The following is a 19,087-nucleotide window of genomic DNA, read 5'->3' on the forward strand; positions in this document are numbered from 1 at the left end:
CCTATTACAGCTATTTTATAAAATTACACCTGATAAGTATTTTCTCATGACTAGCAGCACACTACACCTTATATTTGATAATGCATAAGAATAATAAATCTGATTCTAATCCCTAAGTCTTGCTTCCATAGGCCTAGTCTGTGCACCATTCAAATTCTAAAGCAAGTCACCGGATTAGACAGTGAGTCCATATAAAAGGGTATCATTCTGTTTATCTGTTACTTGGTGATTGGTGCTATGTAATATCATAGTAGACAATTTCATTCGAACTGTAAAATACAGAACACATTTAATAGCAGGTTGTGTACATGGATATTCAAACATTAAGGAATGTTTTGTAAGTGACTGAGCAAAGACCTTCAAAGCTACTGACTCAAGGATTTGTGGATACTGTTAAAAAATGATAGCACCCATTTGTATAGATACTACTTTTAACTGCTCCATGAAGTCTGCAATTCCATCAGAATGTAACAAGCATAACATTTTTTTTTCACCCTTGTGAAGCAGGATCTAGTTTAAGTGAACAGAAAAAAATACAACTTTTGCATTAGTTATTGCAAAGATGTTGAAATTAGGTATATTGATCACATAGATTTATGCATAAATTATTCCAACTCCTACAGAATCCCCAGTAAATACACAGAGGACCATCTGGTTTTGTGTGGATTTATATTCATTAGGTAACTCAGAGATTAAAGTACCAAGCCCAGCACTCAAGGATGTTACATAGATTTGTGAGGCCCCAGTAAAGACACCAAGTCCATAAACCAATGAATAGATTCAAAGTAACATAACTGCAGTGTTTCAAGAAAACCCTTACTTCTTTCATGCACAAAAAGCAAAGGTTAGTCTACTGTATTTGCAGCAGCATGTAATGATGGAAACTGTCATAAAATCTCAGGGCTGGAAGATTATCTTTTAGTTCAACCTTCTGTGTGATCCTTAAAAGTTTTTTTCTGGGGCAACTCTACCTACACTTTTTGAAACTATGCTTAGACCCTCCAATGATGGGGAACTCAATGCTTCTAAAGAATCTTAGTTGATCTTTGGATGCCTTTGATTAGTCAAAATATGCTTCCTTGCATTGATTCAGAATCTCTCCTGTAACTCCTCTGCATCTTGTCCCAGAGGGCCTACACAAAAGTCCAATGCTTCCTCCTTGTTACAAACCTTAGTGCTTACCAGACACCATTGAACTTCTCCGCCTTCTTTTCTACCTAATGATCCCCAAACTCATCAACCATCTCTCATGTTGGCTTTTTTTCTCTCCCACATCAATACTGAATTCTAGCCTAGAATCAGTGAAGAACTATATGAACTTAAGAGAGAAACATTCTCGGTCTCAATTTCCACATTTGCAAAATGGAAGTGCTACCTCAAAGACCCTCAAAAGGATCAAATAAGAAAGACAGTGAAGTCCTCTAAAAAAATTGAAAACTGTTACAAAAGTAGAAAGAACAAGTTTCTAAGGACCAGGAAAGCTAAATTTCAGTAAGGCGAAGACTACCATATCCTAAGGGAAATCTTTCAAAAAGTAGCAGAAAATAAACTTTTTTACTTTAGTGTTTTTCTGAAAAATCACTCCCCTGCCTTGTTGGGCCTACTTATACACCCCAATTACATCCAAATCCGATCCTTTTAAAATCAATGAATTTTAATAAATGGAAAGACATGACAATCAGAGAGGAACTGATGACATGTCCTTGAAACTCAACTTTGTGACATTCCTTTAGATAAAACAATGTTTTAATACTTTGTTAACAATCCCTCCCTTCCCTGTCCCTTATAATCCTTCAAGGATTCCTCAATGCCTTCTGAATAAAATCTAGATCCCTTTTATTGTGGACCCAACAAATTCTCCCTCCTCATCTCTAGCTTCTATCTCTCAACTGCTCTCTATTCAAAGCACACACTTAGACCTTGTTCTTTCTTGCCCCACCACAACCACTGTGCCTTTAAACAAAGTCCTATCCAAAGATCTGCAGCCAATGCCCCACTTTATTCAGACAGCAGATTTTCTCACCATTCAAACCTTCCCTCAAACGTCCCCTGCTCCAGTGTCTCACCTGAATCACTAAGATGGTCTAGGTTTCCTGTTTCTATCATAGCACTTATTTCCTGGTATTGAAATGCTCTGTTTACCTGTCTTCCACACCAGACAGTAGAATCCCTGAAAGATAATACGTATTTTATCCATCTTGGTGTAGTCAACTAGCACAGTGCCTTGCATAGAGTAGGTACTCACTATATGTTGAATGAATAAATTAATCAATATGCAGTAGAGAGAACACAAATATACAGGAAAGTGACCATCGACCCCACCTGACCTATATCAGAATTCAGAACTAACTCCCAATCAATTCTTTTTCAGTAGTTGAAGGTGTAACCCAGAAGCTATTTCCTCTACCCATTCTTGATCTCTAGAATCTCTTTATCATTTGCAAAGCACTTCCCACATGTGCACATGCATTCTGTCATTTAATCATCAACTGCAAGATGGTGTTAGTCAGCTGGGTTTTAATGCAACAAGCTCAGCATGTCCACATGGTGTAGCAAGAAGATCACTGGCGTTAAGGTCAGACAAGCTGAGCCCCAGTCCCTATTCTGCTGGTTGACTACTGGTGTGTTACTGGATAGATCTCCTGTCCTGTCTAAACGGCAAAGTCCCCAACTTTGTCACACTTGGTGGAGGTAAAGTGTCACTTTCATGCATTGTTGTCAGCTAACTGATCCGGAAAGAGCATAGTCTTTAGGGTAAGGTGGGCTTGGCTTTGACTCCTAGTTGTATCACATATAATAGGTGGGGAATTTCGTGCCAGTTAATGAATGTCTCTGAGCCAGGTTACTCATATATAGAGATACTAATGATTTTCTCTTAGGTTACTGTAAAATTTAGATGAGATAGAGTATAGAAACATTTATAGATTTTTAAGTGCTATATAAAGTTGTTACTATTATTATTATTTGGCCAGGTTTAAGAATGACTTAGAAAAATGTTTCTCAAAGTGCCCTGTGCACCACATTGTCACAAGAGTATTTAATAAGTGTAGCCTTAAAAAGTTATTGATAACTGCACTCTAGCTTATTAAAGCCTCTGAGAAGTCCTGCTGTAGAGAGATCTGTTTAACTCCATTTATCCCACCATTTTCCAATTTATTTGAATAAGGGAACACATGTCATACCATTTGGAATATCAAGCATGTGAAAAGCCAAAATGGTCTTTCACTATATCTTCTCCACATGACTCTCATGATAGATATTCAAAAACAAAAATCAAAATAGTAAAAATACCCCCCATTCTACCATCCATTGACTCACTGACTTATTGTTTGCAGTATGCCTATTTGCCTTTAGAAGACAATCAAGTATGTACGTACACAGGAAAAATTAAAGTATAATTTTAAGAGTGAGTCATGAATTCTGAAGGAAGAAGGCATCTAGATATAATTGATTATCAGTGTGAAGACTAAAAACGGTTCTAATTGGCTATTTGTGATTCCCACTGGCTGAACTGCCCTCTTAGTAACTTCTGGAATCATTTGAAATGAACAAGAAAAAAAAAAGTAAGTATTCATTTGCAGGTACATTTCCTTTAAAGTCATAATTGCTCTTTTCACATGGTAGCAAAAGTTCACTTCATTATTTCAAATGGCTGTTTCTCAGAATCAAATCCTGTGACTTTAAAAGCTGCCATTAATTTCTCATTAGTAAACGTTAATTAAAATGAATACGTATCATTGCTCTCAGCAGTTGCATTTGTAATAAAGGTATAAATACATTCAAATTTCACCCAAAATGTTCCAAATAGCTATTTTGAACAAGCAAACACTTTGATGTTATTTCAAAGGATTGTATCTACAGAAAGCTTTTAGAATCTTGCCCTTACCTAAAATAACTAGCATTTCATGGAAATACAAGGAACAGTTACCAACCTAGCTAAAATCTATTTTATCGATCTTAGAAAGTAGCATGTTAAAACATGAAAAATGACCTCTGAGCTTTGAACCATTCAGTATCTCGGTGTTTCTGCAACATTTGTGTATAATGCTTGGAAAAGTAAAGCTAGAAGGAGCAGAGGGATGCTCCTAATTTAAAGCATCCTAATGGTCTAAGATAATGGTTTGATACAATAATCTGAGATGAACTGCATCTCACCAGCTTATTATCTCAAACATGCATCTGCTACCCAAAGTTCCATTCCAATATTCCACACACAGAGAAGTTGAAACCATTTCAGAATGCAACTGAATTCCATGAACTTTCCGATCCCTTTCCAATGTCCTACGTTAGGCTGAAGTTTGTTTGTTTGTTTAAACATACTTTCTAAAGAGAAAATGAGGCTGTGTCTTAGATCATACTTCCAACAAGTTACCCCACTAGTCTCCAAATAGCTTAACTAGAATCCAAGAACAGTTAGATTAGATAATTCAGACTTACATATTAAGCACATTATTCTGATAACATAGACAAGGATCTGAAAATATTTTCAACAAATACTTCCTCCCAGACAACCATGCCTTTGCAGGAAAAACTTCAAAACCTCTAAGGAAAACACTGTAGAAATATTTAACAAAGAGGAGTCATGTGGGACCACAATTTCTCCAAGGGTTGGGTTGGTTAATGCATTTGATAATGCACAGCCTCTGTGTGCTCTTCCTTCTGCACGCAACCTTCCATCCCTCCTCCTCCTGTCGATATGGCCAGTTGGCCCAGTGGCTGTAGTCTCACTGACATGTATTTAGGTCCTTCCTTTTCCGAATTATTTCTCACTTTCTGCATTTTATGTCCTTAGATAACTAAATGTCGATTTCCAATTGGGAAAATATTGGGTTTAGAAGGTCCAGTAAACAATTAAAAGTATTAATTGTTTAATTAATGATAATTAAAAGTATTTTTTCAGTTCACCCAATTTGATATCAACTTTTTCACAAAGTATCAATCTGTAGGAAGCATGGATAGTTCTTCCATTAATATACTGAGAAGTGTTTGCATTATTCAAAGGTGATTGAAAATAAGTGATTTCCAAATCCTGCATAAAGTTTGCAAAAGTTAACAAATGGAATGTTAAGCTTCATTTTCCACATTATCATTTAAAACTACTAATCACATGCACCCAGCCACTAAACAATTTCAGTAATTAACACGGACATTTGAGTTCTTCATCAAACTTGAATAAGAGCATCAACTTCTAAGTCTTCATAATAGTCACTCATGGAACATAACAGCTGTCACACCTAACTGACATTTCAAAGTTGTTTGAGTCCAAAATACATTGGTTTCCAACATCAATTTGACCTACTGCATATCATATACCATTTTTCCAGAAAGTATCTGTTTGGGAAAAAAAAAAAAGTCTTCACAATTTGAAAGGTCACCATCTATGGCAATGCTTACCCTGCTTCACAAAGCAGTGGTCCCAGAAAGGTTGTAAAATAACCACATTTGCTCTTCTCAGCGGAAACACTACTCTTCACCACAAATAAAAGAAGTTTTTAGTCCTATTCCACAAACTCTCTGAATTGTTTCTACACGGGATGCCTCAGCATAGCTAATGATTTCTGACACCTTTGTCACAAACATAACTACAAGTGAAATTGTAATGGACAGCATGTAGCCCCACATTGGTGCCCTTACTGAGAAGTTTTCTCATTTTACTTATGCTACATACTTATTAGTCACTGTAAACCAAAAAAAAAAAAAAAAAGCTCCGGAATGTCAACATCTAAGTGCTACAACACAAAACATTTTTGCAGATGTAAAACATTGCTTCATAAAGCTATTAAAAACATATAAAAGTTGGTGGAATATATTTCTGAGCAAACTGTTTCATTATATTCCTAAATCTAGGCAGTGACTGTTTGAATGGCAGCTCCCTCTGCCCAGCAAGTTTAGCCTTGTATTCCAGTTTCTAAGTGGAAGTGATACCTGTGTAAAAAGACTTGGTAGCTCAGATGACAAGTAGCAGAGCAGCCAATGAAGATGCCAAGTACGATTAAAGTTTACAAGATGCACTACCCCTTTTCCAAGGGTTATTAGTTATGTGAGAAATCAGAATATGGGGATATTGCAAGATAATCAGAAAGTGCATCATAAAATACAGATTATATGGATAGAGGTATAGGTGTTCTCCAGAAAAAGACAAGCAGTCTCCCTACTAAGCTTTTTACTTGGAGTGCAGTGCTTCTGTGACGGTGAGATGTAAAATGTGGGTACTTCACAGCAGTAAGAATTCCCATATAACTAAAATTAGCAATAGGGAACAAAAGAAGCCATCCAAATCGCAATACACACCTCGAACTCAACATAATAAAAAAGGATTTTTAGAAGATGTGACAGGAATCCTCTCCTACTCACTGAAACGGTATCACGAAAAATGGGGAGGGGGTATCATGTAAACATAGAGAAGCTCGCGAAGCAGAGTGAGAACACGGAAGGGATGGGCTGATCAAAACCACTTTGCTGCCTGTCCCTTGTTTCTCACTCCCCCCCCCCCACCCCAGGTTTTGATCACAAATCTTAAGAATGCAAAACCACCCAGTTTAAGAAAAAGAAAGAAAGAAAAAAAAAAAAACTGAAAGAGTGTGCCTAGGGCTACTGCCAGAGCAACCCTAAACCATTTCCGTGCAAAAGCAAAGCAGCGAGGATGTGGTAGCAGCCGCAAATCTCGCTCTTCCCCGCCCCTGATACGGTACCTCCAGATTTGCCCGAGCTGCAAGATGTGGACGAGCGACTGCAGGAGCCAGATGCAGAAGGAGCAGGACGCAGACCTGCGCTTGCCGCCGGCCCGGGGGGCCCCGCTACTGTTGCTGCCGCTGTTGGCGGCGGCGACGTTGCTCTTACTGGCGCTGGACGCTTGCCTTTGCGGCGTGGAAGGGCGAGCCTCGCCTTCCGCGGCTGCAGACCCGCCGCCGGCCACCGTCTTGCACTCGGCCCCCGGCTGCGGGCAGCCGGAGGCGGCGGCGGCCGGGGCGCTGTCCTCGGTGCTGAAATCGTGCACGAACCAGCGGAAGCTGAACACCTGCACCGAGAGCGAGCCGAGCACCACGAAGAAGAGCGTGAGCCCGAACCACCAGCGCTGGCCGCGCAAGTAGTAGTCCACGGCGAGCCAGACGTCCGTGCCCACGTCCGCGAAGTACACGGCCACGGCGGCCAGGATCCAGAGGCAGTCCCACAGCGAGTAGCGCCGCGGCTCCCTGCCCAGGCGCAGGCACAGCGCCGCCGAGCCCGCCCCGCCGCCGCCCGGGCCGCCCGAGACCCCGGAGCCGCCGCCCGAGCCGCCGCTCCCCGCGCAGCAGCAGCAGCAGCAGCAGCAGCGCGAGCAGCCGCCGCCGCCGTCCGGGCAGCAGCCGCCCCCGGCAGCCTCCTCGTCCTCGGCTCCCGACCCCGACGGCAGGCCCGGGGCCAGTCCCTGCGCCGAGCCCGAGTGCTCCGAGTTCTGCAGCGGGGTGAACGCCACGTCGCTGCTCTTCTTCATTTTCAGCCTCCCGTCCGACTTAGCGGCCATGATGCCTCGGCAGCGGGGGAGAGCCCTCCTCTATCTGACACCTTTCCCCGCTGTCTCCTCCTCCTCCTCCCGCCAGCGCCTCGCCTCGCGCCGGCTCTCCTCCCTGGCGGCGCGGCTCCCCCTCCTCGTGCTCCCCCTCCTCGTGCTCCCCCTCCTCGTGCTCCCGCTCCCGCTGCCGCTGCCGCTGCCGCTGCCGCTCCTGCTCCTGCGCCTGCTCCTGCGCCTGCTCCTGCGCCGGCCCGCCCGCCCGCGGGCTCGCCCGCCGCCCGCCGCCCGCCGCCCGCCGCCCGCCGCCCGCCGGGCTGGGCGCTGGGCCGGGCTAGCGGCGCGCCTGGGGCCGGCAGGAGCGCCGCCTGGCTGCCTGCGCCGAGCCAAGCTGCTCGCGGCGCCCCGCGCGCGCCCCTGCCCGCCGCCCGCGCTCCTCGCCGTCCCGGCCCCGCGGCTGCCGTCCGAGCCGCCGCCGCCGCCAGCAGCAGCAGCGGGAGCAGCAGGAGCAGCAGCGGCCGCCGCGGCGGTCCTCGGACCTGCACATTCCTCTCCTCCCCGCGCGCGCGCTCCCTCCTCCCGCTGCCTCTCCTCCACCAGCTGACTCCGAGGGAGAGGATGACCTCATCCCTTCTCTTCCAGCTGCCGCCGCTCCCACCCCGGCACGGGCGGGGCGAGGGAGGAGGAGGGCCCGGAGGAGGGGCCGGGACCCGGGCGCGCGGCGGCGGCGGGGGTGGGTGGGTGGGTGGGCGGCCGGCCGGTCCCGGGGGTCGGGGTCGGCGGCCGAGAGGCCGGAGGGGGACGGTCGAGGGCCCCCGCTCACGGGATTTCGGGGAACGCTGCGCGGATTTTAGCGGCCCGGGGGGAGGGGCAGGAGGGCGCAGAGGGGAGGGGTCCCGGCGTCCAGCCCTCGCGGAGGTCGGAGGAGCGTGGGCGCGGGCGGGAGTGGCGGGGGCGAGGGCTCAGGGCTCAGGGGCGAGGCCTCTTTGTGTGCGGCTCCGATCCGCCGGTACCTGGAGGAGGGGTGGGTGTGCGGCTGGGGCTGGCGGCGGCTGGGGGACGCGGCTCCACTCGGGCGCCAGGGCCCCGAGCGCCGGCAGCGGCGGGGGGTGTGCCCGGCCTCGGAACAGCTGCGGAGCGAGAGGGCGCGCGGGGCCCGCGGAGGCACCGAGGGGCGCGGGACCGCGGCCGGGACTGCCGCGGCGAGTGGGCGCCCTCGGCGGGAAGGCGCGGCCCGGGGCGTCAGCCTCCCGGAGGCGAGGAGGCGGCCGGGCGCCCTCGGCGGTCCAGGCCCGCGCCGCTCGGCCGGGGAGCAGCCGAGCCAGGTGGAGCGGCGGGCCGGGAGGCTCCCCGCGACCGTGTGGTCCCGCGGGTGGGCGGCTCCGCACCCCTGGCGGCGGCTCCGGGCGCGGCGGGGCGGCGGGGCGGCGGGGCGGGGCGCGCAACGGCGGGGAAACTGAGCCCCGGCCGGCGGGTGCGGAGCGGCGGAGCCGCGAGCTGGCGCCACCTCCCCTCCTCCAAGGCGAGAATTACCTTCTCTTAAAGCTATAGGAGGTACGGACTTGGCTTGTGGTCCCACAACTCCAGAAATGACCCAAAGCAATTGAATCTGTGACAGGGGTGGCTCACCAAATTAGATATAAAGAGAATATAGGATATTTGGGTGCTTGGAAAAGTTCTTGAAGACCCGATAGGATCCTCATTTTTTTTTTCCAACAAAAAAACTTAGCCTGATTTGCCTCGCTTAACTTTTGCAGTGTAAGATACAGAGAGTGTAATTCTTTAATTACACTGTGACTCACATGTTTTAAGACCAGAGGGAAGTGAGGCAACACGTGTTACACTGCCATTAAGAGCACCAGTTGTGGTCTTCTAAATCTGGAGGCAAAACATAACACCCTCCCCTCCTTCCCTGTTGTAGACACGGGCTCGGGTTGCACTAGTGTATGTGCCATTCTTAATTAGTAGCATCATGGAGTAGAAATGCACAAAAAACATTTCTGCATGTAGAAATAGCCACCCCAGACATCTGGTGCTAAAGCTTATCTGCTGTTTTAGCACCAACCTGAACCAAGTAGAATTCTCCCCACCCCACCCCACCCCATCCCATCCCACTCCACCCCCACCCCACCCCACCCCACGACCTCCTTCATTCCTACAGATGGGCACTTTGAGAGCTGCTTTCCTAGGCTTTGCCTGACTGTGTAGCAGGAAGGTGTTGCGCCGCAGAGCCCATAAACATTACATGGCATGTACAAATCCGGTATTTCTAGCAAAAGGCATGGCTAAGAGGAATAAAGGTCAGCGCAGTACCACTGAGCCAGTTAGAATGCCAGGCAAAGGGTGTATTTTTAAATCTAGCTTTAAACTTGGATCCTTTTGGAGTAAGAAAATTCTCTTTAGAATAACACTCTGGTACTGTTTCCCCAAGGTCCAAATCTAAGATTCCATCTCCAGGGCACTACAGCTGATCTTACTGTGTGCCAAACCATCCGGGAGAGGTATGATCTCTTAGGTGACCGGGTCCTAAGAGATTGAGTGTATTCTAGGTCAAATGCACTGCCTTAAAAATGCACCAGGTGTGAAAAGGCCTTGCAGAATATCTGAGGTTCTAAAGGCCTGGAGCTGACTGAAGGTTCCTTTAGAGCAAGGATGTTTCTTATTCAGTCAGTAACTATGCACCTAGCACAGCACCTGCACAGACTATTTGCTCAGTAAATTATAGTTGAATGAATGCATGAATTTATAGAAAGAACATTCCACAACAGGAAGAATGCCACATTCTGTACTAACTATGTTCCCATGGAAACATAGAATTATGAGACTTATCCTGTTAGGTTCTAAAAAAGAAATAACTAGTAATGGTTTCCTTAATAATACATTTATGCAAAACTCTCTAGACTCTTTTTAAACTTTCTGTCTAGAACATCTCTGGAAAGTGATGGTGGATGTTAGTAGAAGGAGGGTACAAGTAGGAGAGCAGAGAATGAGAATTCACATCCAGGCTGTGCTACTTACCAGCCCTAGGATCTGGGCAAATTGCTTAATACACAAAATCAGTAAGAGGAGTAGATGAGATAATGCATATTACTGGGCTTTATATACAATATTGTCCTCAAGAACCTCTAATCTCATAAGTCTACTATTCACATCTCAGGATGCGGATTTAATATCACCTGCTCTATCATAATCACTGCGTCAGTCAAGGAAGATGAACATAACCTTTAAGCACTCAGAGTTCAGACTCAGACAGTGGTGTCCTTGAGCGTGTTATTTAACCTCCCTGGCTCTCCTGTTCAACATTTCTAAAGTAAGGAAGGATGACAACAGTCTCTAGTATTCACAGTTTATGCCAAGAATACATTAAATGATACAGTAAACTGACACTGCGCCCAGCCCATTGAAACACTAAACACACAACATTTTGTTAATAGTCTTCATGTTTCTTCTACCCCTTCATGTTTTCTGGTTCCACCCGAAAACTTTATGTTCAGTTAGTCAACTCTACCTAAAATGAGATTTCCTCAAAACGCAGTCCTTAGACCGCCTTCATCAGAATCCCTTGGTTTTTGATTCAGTTTCCTGGCCTACCAGTATTGTAATCTCTCCTTCCATGATCTTATCTTCCATTTTATCTCAGAGGTTCATTTCCATTGTCGTAATCTTAACTGTGGCATTACGAACTTGCAAGCATAACCTCCACTGCAAGCATCTCACCGTGATTAATCCTTCCTAAGCGGTTAACTCACCTCCTCAAGTACCCCTGGATTCAATTCCACTTCATTTTTATGCCCTTTAACCCAATCTGGCCTTCACCTTTTTTCTTACATAGCTGAGCTTCCATTGGCTCTGCCTTGAACATATCTTCATCGTTGTTGTCCGTCCGACTTCACAAAACACCAAGTCTGTTTAAACCTCACTCTCCACCCACTGCAGGTCTGAGCCCCTGCAATTGGCCATGGCAGGACAAGGGTGCAGCCGTGCGACTGAGCTCCCTTTAGATCCATCATCACAGGAAACCTGCAGCAGACCTCAGGCCCGCTCAGCATCACACATGCCTTCCTCATCCCTTTTCTCTTTTTAAATGCTTATTTCTTTTCCTATGTTCCCTTCTCATACTTTAAATACCTCCTTCCCCTTACTCTCAGTGGATGCTTCCAATTTCACTGAGAAAAATGAAGCAATCAACACACAACAGCCAAAGCTCTCAGTACCTCCTTCCCACCAACCAGCATTTGTACCCACATACTCAATCTCCTGCCTGTACAAGGAGACCCTTCTTGATCACCAGCCATCCCCTCTCACTGTTCAAAAGCACAATTCAAGGCTAGTTTCAACAGTCATAGATTTTCCCTCTGCTCCATTACTCCAGTCAGCATCCGAATATGCTGTTATTTAGTTAAAAAACGAAGCAAAAAAAAAAAAAAAAGCAAACACACAAACAAAAATTCACCAAAACTTCTTTTGATTCCAATGCTCTTTTAGCCACCACAAAATCCCCCTAAAGCCTTTCACACCAAGTTCCTCTAGAGTGGGCTAACCTGGCTTTCTTCAGTTCCTCTTGCGCTCGCTCAAATACACCCAGACCTGCTCCAGCGAAACTGCTCTCACTACGTGTACACCATCAATCTCTACTTGACTAAACATCCCACTTCTCATCTTACTCAGGACCTTCAGTAGCATTGACCTAGTTGACCACTGGCTCCCTATTCACCGATATATGTTCTTCACTTGTCTTTCACTGTACCACATGCTTGGTTTTTTCTGTCTCAAAGACTGCTTCTCTGCTAATTCTGGGTCCTTTGCTAATTCTTTCTCATTTCCTCTATCTTATGCTCAGTCTTCAAATCCTTCTCGATGTACTCCTGCTCCCTCAATAATTTCATGAAATCTTATGTTTTAAAATACCATCTATATGGTAATAGCTCCCATATTTATTTCTCCAGGCTGGATATGCCCTAAACCCCAGAATATACCAAACAGCTTTCTCAATGTCTGTATTCAGATGCCTAATGGACATCTCAAATTTAAGTAGTCTGAAATTGCACTTCAAATCCTCCCTCACCCCTCAAAATCTGTTCCTCCTACTTCCTTCATTAATGGCAACTCTTTCCTTTTGTTTCTCAAAAAAAAAAAAGTAGAGCCATCCTTGGCCACTTCTTTCTCTTAGGCCTTGTATCTAATCTGCTGTAAAATACTTTTGGCTCTATGTTCAGAATCTATTTTTATTTGATCATTTTTTTACCATTTTCCTTGATGCCACTCTGATTTAATTCACAATTATCTCCCCCCTGGATTCTTGCCTCCCTACTGGTCTTCCTGTTTGCTCCCATGCTTCCCTACAGTCAACATAGCAGTCCAAATGGTACTTCAGAAAAGCAAGTCAGATCATGCTATTCATCTACTCATATCAGGGTCAGCTACATAATTTGTAGGGCCCACTACAAAATGACCCTGGCAAGGGGCAAGGAAACCAATCTCCTTTCCCAGAACCTCTGCTTCAACACATACTGGACAAGCAATCCTCAAGCGATTACAATGTTCACAATGAGACATACTCAGGATCTAGATCCTGGATAGGCCAGACACCACTGCTGAATGCTCCTGGTGCTACCAACCCAAGAAAGGGAAGGCTACTACCCCTTGCCTCACCCTGAAATGCCATGGAGCACAAACTTGACCTCAATATCCCCACTTCTGTGCCCAGGGCTCCACTAGCAGTGGAGGACAATGATAATGGGACCAGGTGAGAGTATGGACGGGGAGATCAAGCAGAGCTCGAGCACTAGGAGGTGGAGAAGAGGTAACAGAGAATCCATCCAAGGGAAGCAGAAACAGAACCACTTGTGAGCTAAGCTCCAAGTCTTTGGCACATGCTTCATTGTCCTATCAAAACTCACTTACAAAACATAGGTTCAAAGAGTAAACATTGGCAAATGCAAAGTATTAAAGCATGAGGCCCTTCTAAGCACGGAACCCTGTGCACTTGCACTGGTCCCACACTCATGAAGCTGGCCCCAGCTTATCTTTATCCAACATCTTCTCATCTCTCACCATATAGAAAAAAAAAGTTTTCACGTTAGCATGCAAAGCCCTATACAATCTGACTCCTGGGGAACCAGTTTCTTTCTGACCCTATTCATTCATTCCCTCCCTCCGCTGCATCTACACTGCTCTCCTTATGAAACCTCAGAAACACCTAGAAGGATACTGCCTAGGGTCCTTGCAGATGCTGTTCATGCTTTCTGGGATGCTTTTCTCCAAGTATCCATAAGGTTTATTTCATTTTTTTCAAGTCTTCACTTTAAATGCTCACTCATGAGGCCCTTCGCCTCCTCCAAAATCCTTATTTTGAATAGAGGGCGACATTCTTCACCTTACTTACACATTTAGTCCTTACATCTAGGCCAAGAGAAAGAGGTCTGACTCTTTTGCCTATCCTTCCTAAGGCCCTTACTCAAAATTGTGATTTCCCACTCAAGGTTCTACCTTGTTCTATGGCAGCTAGCATGGGCAGCAGGATAACCTCCCTGTTCTGCAGAGAGTCCACACATTTCCTGAGAGGTACTGAGCTTATCCTGTAGGTTCCAACATAGAAGCTATATCAGAATACACATTAATACTAACATGTGCCCCAAAGATACATATTAGGTGAGGGTGGAAAGCAGACTTTGTTAGGGTCTACCTAGAGTGTTTCTATTTTTTTTTTACAATTCAACTTTAGAGAGGGACTATATGGGCTCAGGAGAGAGGTAGGGAGTAAAAGAGAGCCATTATTAAATATTCCGATTTAATTTATTTTACCTTGAAAAGATAGAGGTGAAAAATAAAATAGATCCAGCTATTCCCTATGGTTAGCCAGGAAAATCAGTAGTTAAATATTAACCAAATTAAGGATTCTACTTGTGGTGTGGCATGGACTGGATATTTGTCACCACTAGTTGATGGTGTTTTGTTACATCAGTCTAGTAGACTAAGACAGGGTGGTTGTCCATACTTATACTCTTCTCTTGTATTTTTGTTTACTGATAAGAACTTTGTTTGAAAAAAATGTTAACCTTATATTACTGAAATAACTGAATGCTACTGAAATTGATGAATAAACCAGTGGTATATGACCCAGAACTTTTCCCTGGAGTCCATCCAGGAAAAATTGAAGATTTTTCACTTAAAGTATGAAGCATAATTCTGTGAGGATTATAAGACTTCACATCCAGTCCTTTCAAATTAGTGCAGAAGTACCCTCTGGAGGGTATTCTAAGAATTGGTAGAAACCCCTCATTTTGCTCTTATTTATTGGCCAGCAACCCCTCCTATATGCCAGGACACCTTTCACTATACCACCCCCCAGATGTAGGGAGATCTCCTCTCTTCTCCAGACATCTGGACCATACCTTGCCCACCACAAAACCGTTTTTCCTAACTCCTGTCCACTCTGCAAGCTTCTATTTAAATGAATAGAAGAATATATGGTTTTTTTTTAATGGAAAAAAAAAAGAAAGAAAAATAAGGGTACCTGAGTGGTTCAGTTAGTTAAGCAGCTGCCTTTGGCTCATGATCTTAGGGTCCTGGATGGAGCCTCCACCTTCTTCCAACTTGCCTCACTCCCCCATCCCACCTCCCCCTCTCATCCCCCCACCCCTCCACCCCTCCACCCCCAATCAGGCTCCTTGCTCAGCGGGGAGTCTGCTTTTCCCTCTTCCTCTCTACCTTCCCTGCTCATGCTCTCTCACATGTGTGTGCACACACTCTCTCTCTTTCAAATAAATAATCTTTAAAAAACAAGGAAAAATTTTACAACCAAGAGGAAGTAAAATTATCTCCTACCCTGTTTTTCAAACACTATTGCCTCATGAGACATTTGAAAAACAATGCAGATGGGATTTTACCATCATTTGAAAAAAGAAAGAGAGTAAAATGAGATCTTGAAAGTTTGGAAGACTGCTCAGTATCACAATTCTTATGGGATAAGCTAAGAAGATGCATCCCCCTCCCACAAAAAAAAATAGCTATAGAGATTCTTGAAGCATTTAATATAAAAAGAACGGCATGACTAATTTTGCATTTTGGAATGAGCAATCTAGTAGCAGAGCAGAGAATTAAAGAGAGATTTTGTATAAGATCCTATATGATGTATGATATTCTATTAATTTTCCATGTATGTACTCTGTGCCCAGAGCCTAATACAGTGTCTGCCATATTAACAAGCACTTGATAAATATTCTGGGAGAAGTTTTCTCAGGCAAATAACCTATGCTTCAGAGGACAATCTTGAGAACTTCTTGAGAACTATAAGCGTGACTTTCAAAACACTAAAGTTCCAAAAGCATAGATATCTGGACTGCTCAAAAGTCAACAAAACTGGGCTTTAAAATAAAATTTAGAAAAAAAATAAAAATAAATAAATAAAATTTAGAAAAGTACTATGGAATTTAAAGTTTAGAAATAAGTTGAGGAAGGAACAGATTGACGATAAGGGATACAAGTACCAAAAATGATCATTAGAGGAACCAAGAGGAAGAAGCTAAGGAAATGATGGCCAAGTGTAATGTGGTATCCTGGATAGGATCCTGGAATAGACATTAGTAGATAAATCAGTACAATTCAGATTAGGCCCAAAATTTGGTTAGTAGTAATGTATCAATGTTGATTTCATTAGTATGTACATTTGTACATACTCATTAGTATGGTAGATGTTAACAATAGAGGAAACTAAGTGAGAGGTATATATAGGAATTCTCTTTTTTTATTTATTTATTTTATGATAGTCACAGAGAGAGAGAGAGGGGCAGAGACACAGGCAGAGGGAGAAGCAGGCTCCATGTGCCGGGAGCCCGATGTGGGATCCGATCCCGGAATTCTCAGTGACATCTTTATAACTTTTCTGTAAACCTAAAACTAGATCAGAAAAAATTATGTTTTCTCATATAAAGCATAAAAAGAGAGCTTTATAAAGATATTGAAGGAGACCCTCTCACTCTCGAGCATTAGAAACTGACAGCAAGGATTCTTTATTATAATTTTACTTCAAAACATATAGTCTTTGTTTTCTATGATGCAGATACATCACTAACATTTTTCTTAATATAGGACTTTAGGGATGTAGAGAACAACAAACAAAATTTGTGTAAGACCAGGAGTGTAAATAAGAAAGAAGTGAAGCAAGACTTTTGTGAGGGCTCAGCTGGAATTTAGAGGAATGAAAAGAACAAGAATGTAATAATAAAGAGATGAAATTGCAGAAAGGCTGAACAAGATGAGGCAAAGGAGGTGAGTCACCATAGTGTGGTGCAGCCAGCCCCAGAGTACCTTGTGTGTAGAGGGAGGGCCACATTCTCTGGCCCCAAAGTGCTATAGGAAACTAAGATTCCTCTTTTAAGAAATACATGTGCACTCCCATTTCACCCTGAGACTCACTGAAAAAAAAAAAAACAGCAGTTTGCAAAGTATCTAGACTTTATGTAAAGATTTATTGCAGGAGGTGCAGAGGAAAGTTGGACTGCTGGAGACAGAGGTACTGATGGATACTCTTTTTTGTACTGTCCACCTTCCCATATAGAACAGATGAGTGAGTTTGGGTGTGCCATCCTCCTGGTCCCTTACTTAACCAAGTAGGACTGAGCGATTGTGACACAATCCCACCACCTTTCTGAAACCAGTGAGCATGCCCTGCTGCCTATCCTTCCAACTGCCCAACCAAAGCCAGTGGGTGTGCACAATCCACACAGGGAACACCCCTTGATTACCTGGCCCTGGTGGCCAAGGGGCTGGCATTCCTGAGCTCCATGGGCATATAACAATTAGAAAGACAGTTCTTAACAGCCCACTACTCCCAGGGCATTGCATGGTTAGCGGACTAAAACACAACCTCAGTATTCCTGTGAAAAGATCATATTAGCATGAAGCTTCAGCTTGGGTGACATACTTCAGGTTTCCCAAATATCTGGAGGCTAAGAAGGCCCTCCTGGAAAAAAATAGGCAAATAGACACCATCTTTGTATACTCTTTTGACCTCACTACAGGTCAATGAGACTTCCAAGAAAGGAGCTTATATACTTGTCTGTTTTTTACAACTGTGACCCAAGGGACATCTCTTGACTTCCTGGTCTGTAGGCCAGCAAAGATTGTGATTACAGTTCCACACACTGTATATATCTGCATACTTTAAAAGTTGCATCCTGAGGGTCTGGCTTTTAATCAACCTGAAACTTGATACTAAATGAGATCCCTCCCATTGTAACACTGACAGATCTTGGCACACCTTCAATAACAGGGTAATATTAAGAATAAATTAAGTGGTTTAAAGAATCACAAAGGTTTGGGAGATAGCCAAGAGTTAAGGCAATGTTGAAGGAGAAGGATCATCACGTATACAAGGTGACTCCTTCAAGCCTGAGAGAGGTAGCCATTTCACCTCTCATGTAGAAACAAACACAGACGAGGCACCTGGATGGCTCAGTTGGTTAAGTGTCTGCCTTCTGCTCAGGTCATGGTCTCAAGGTCCTGGGATGGATCCCCACATCAGGATCCCATCTTAGCAGAGAGTCTACTTCTCTGTCTCCCTCTGCCCCTCCCCACTACTGTGCTCTGTCTCTCTCTCAAATAAATAAATAAAATCTTTTTTTTTTAAAGAAACAAACAAACAAAATGAGGAAACAGAGAAATATGTTCCAGATGAAAGAACAAGAACAATGCCAGAGAAAGACCTAATGACCTGGAGATAGGTAATATACATGGTAAAGGATTCAAAATGAATGAATCACTTTACTGGAAGAAAAAGCAATTGAACTCATCCAGAGAGAGAGACAAAAAGAAAAACAGAATTTTATTTTTTTAATTTTTAAAATATTTTATTTATTTATTTGATCAAGAGAGAAAGAGAGAGCAAGCACAAGCAGAAGGAGGCAGAGGGAGAGGGAGAGGGAGAGGCAGCCTCCCCAGTGAGCAGGGAGCCTGATGTGGGACTCAATCCCAGGACCCAGGAATTAGGACCTGAGCTGAAAGAAGACATTGTACCCACTGAGCCACTCAAGTGCTCCAAGAAAAAAGAGTTTTAAAAAATGAAGATAATTTAAGGGACCTATAGGTCAATATCAAGTGGAAAAATATTTGAATTATAGGGGTCCCACAAGGAGAAGATAGAGAAAAGGGGGCAGAAAACTTACTTGAAGAAAATGTTGAAAACTTCCCTAACCTGAGAAAGGAAACAGACATTCAGGTCCAGCAGGCACAGAGAGTTCCAAATAAGGTAAATACTACAATATCCACACCAAGACAAGACATTATAATTAAAATGTCAAAACTCAAAGATAAAAAAAAATCTTAAAATCAGTAAGAAAGAGAAAAACAAATTATAAAATACAAAAGGAAGCTGCATAAAGCCATCAGCAGATTTCTCAACAGAAAATTTGCAGATCAGAAAAGAGTGGCATTACATATGCAAAGTGTTAAAAGGAGAAAAACTTCCAACCAAGAATATTCTATCTGGTAAAATTATTCAAAATTGAAGGAGAGTAAAGAGTTTTTCAGACAAGCAAAAGCTAAAGGAATTCAACACTACTAAACTTGCCTTACAAGAAATGTTAAAAAGACTTTTTA

General features: G+C 44.0%; 1 protein-coding gene across 1 annotated transcript in view; it reads right to left on the reverse strand.

The window, feature by feature from the left end:
- The window catches only part of XKR4 (XK related 4), a 420,655-nt gene extending 413,151 nt beyond the window's left edge, over positions 1-7,504 (reverse strand). The window contains exon 1 of the mRNA XM_055318337.1: positions 6,693-7,504. Within this exon, the coding sequence (XP_055174312.1) occupies positions 6,693-7,504 (812 nt within the window). The remainder of the gene's footprint in view (positions 1-6,692) is intronic.
- Between the last annotated feature and the right edge of the window lie 11,583 nt (positions 7,505-19,087).

The sequence above is a fragment of the Nyctereutes procyonoides genome, unplaced genomic scaffold (genome assembly GCF_905146905.1).
Source record: "Nyctereutes procyonoides isolate TBG_1078 unplaced genomic scaffold, NYPRO_anot_genome, whole genome shotgun sequence".
In the NCBI taxonomy this organism is placed as follows: domain Eukaryota; kingdom Metazoa; phylum Chordata; class Mammalia; order Carnivora; family Canidae; genus Nyctereutes; species Nyctereutes procyonoides.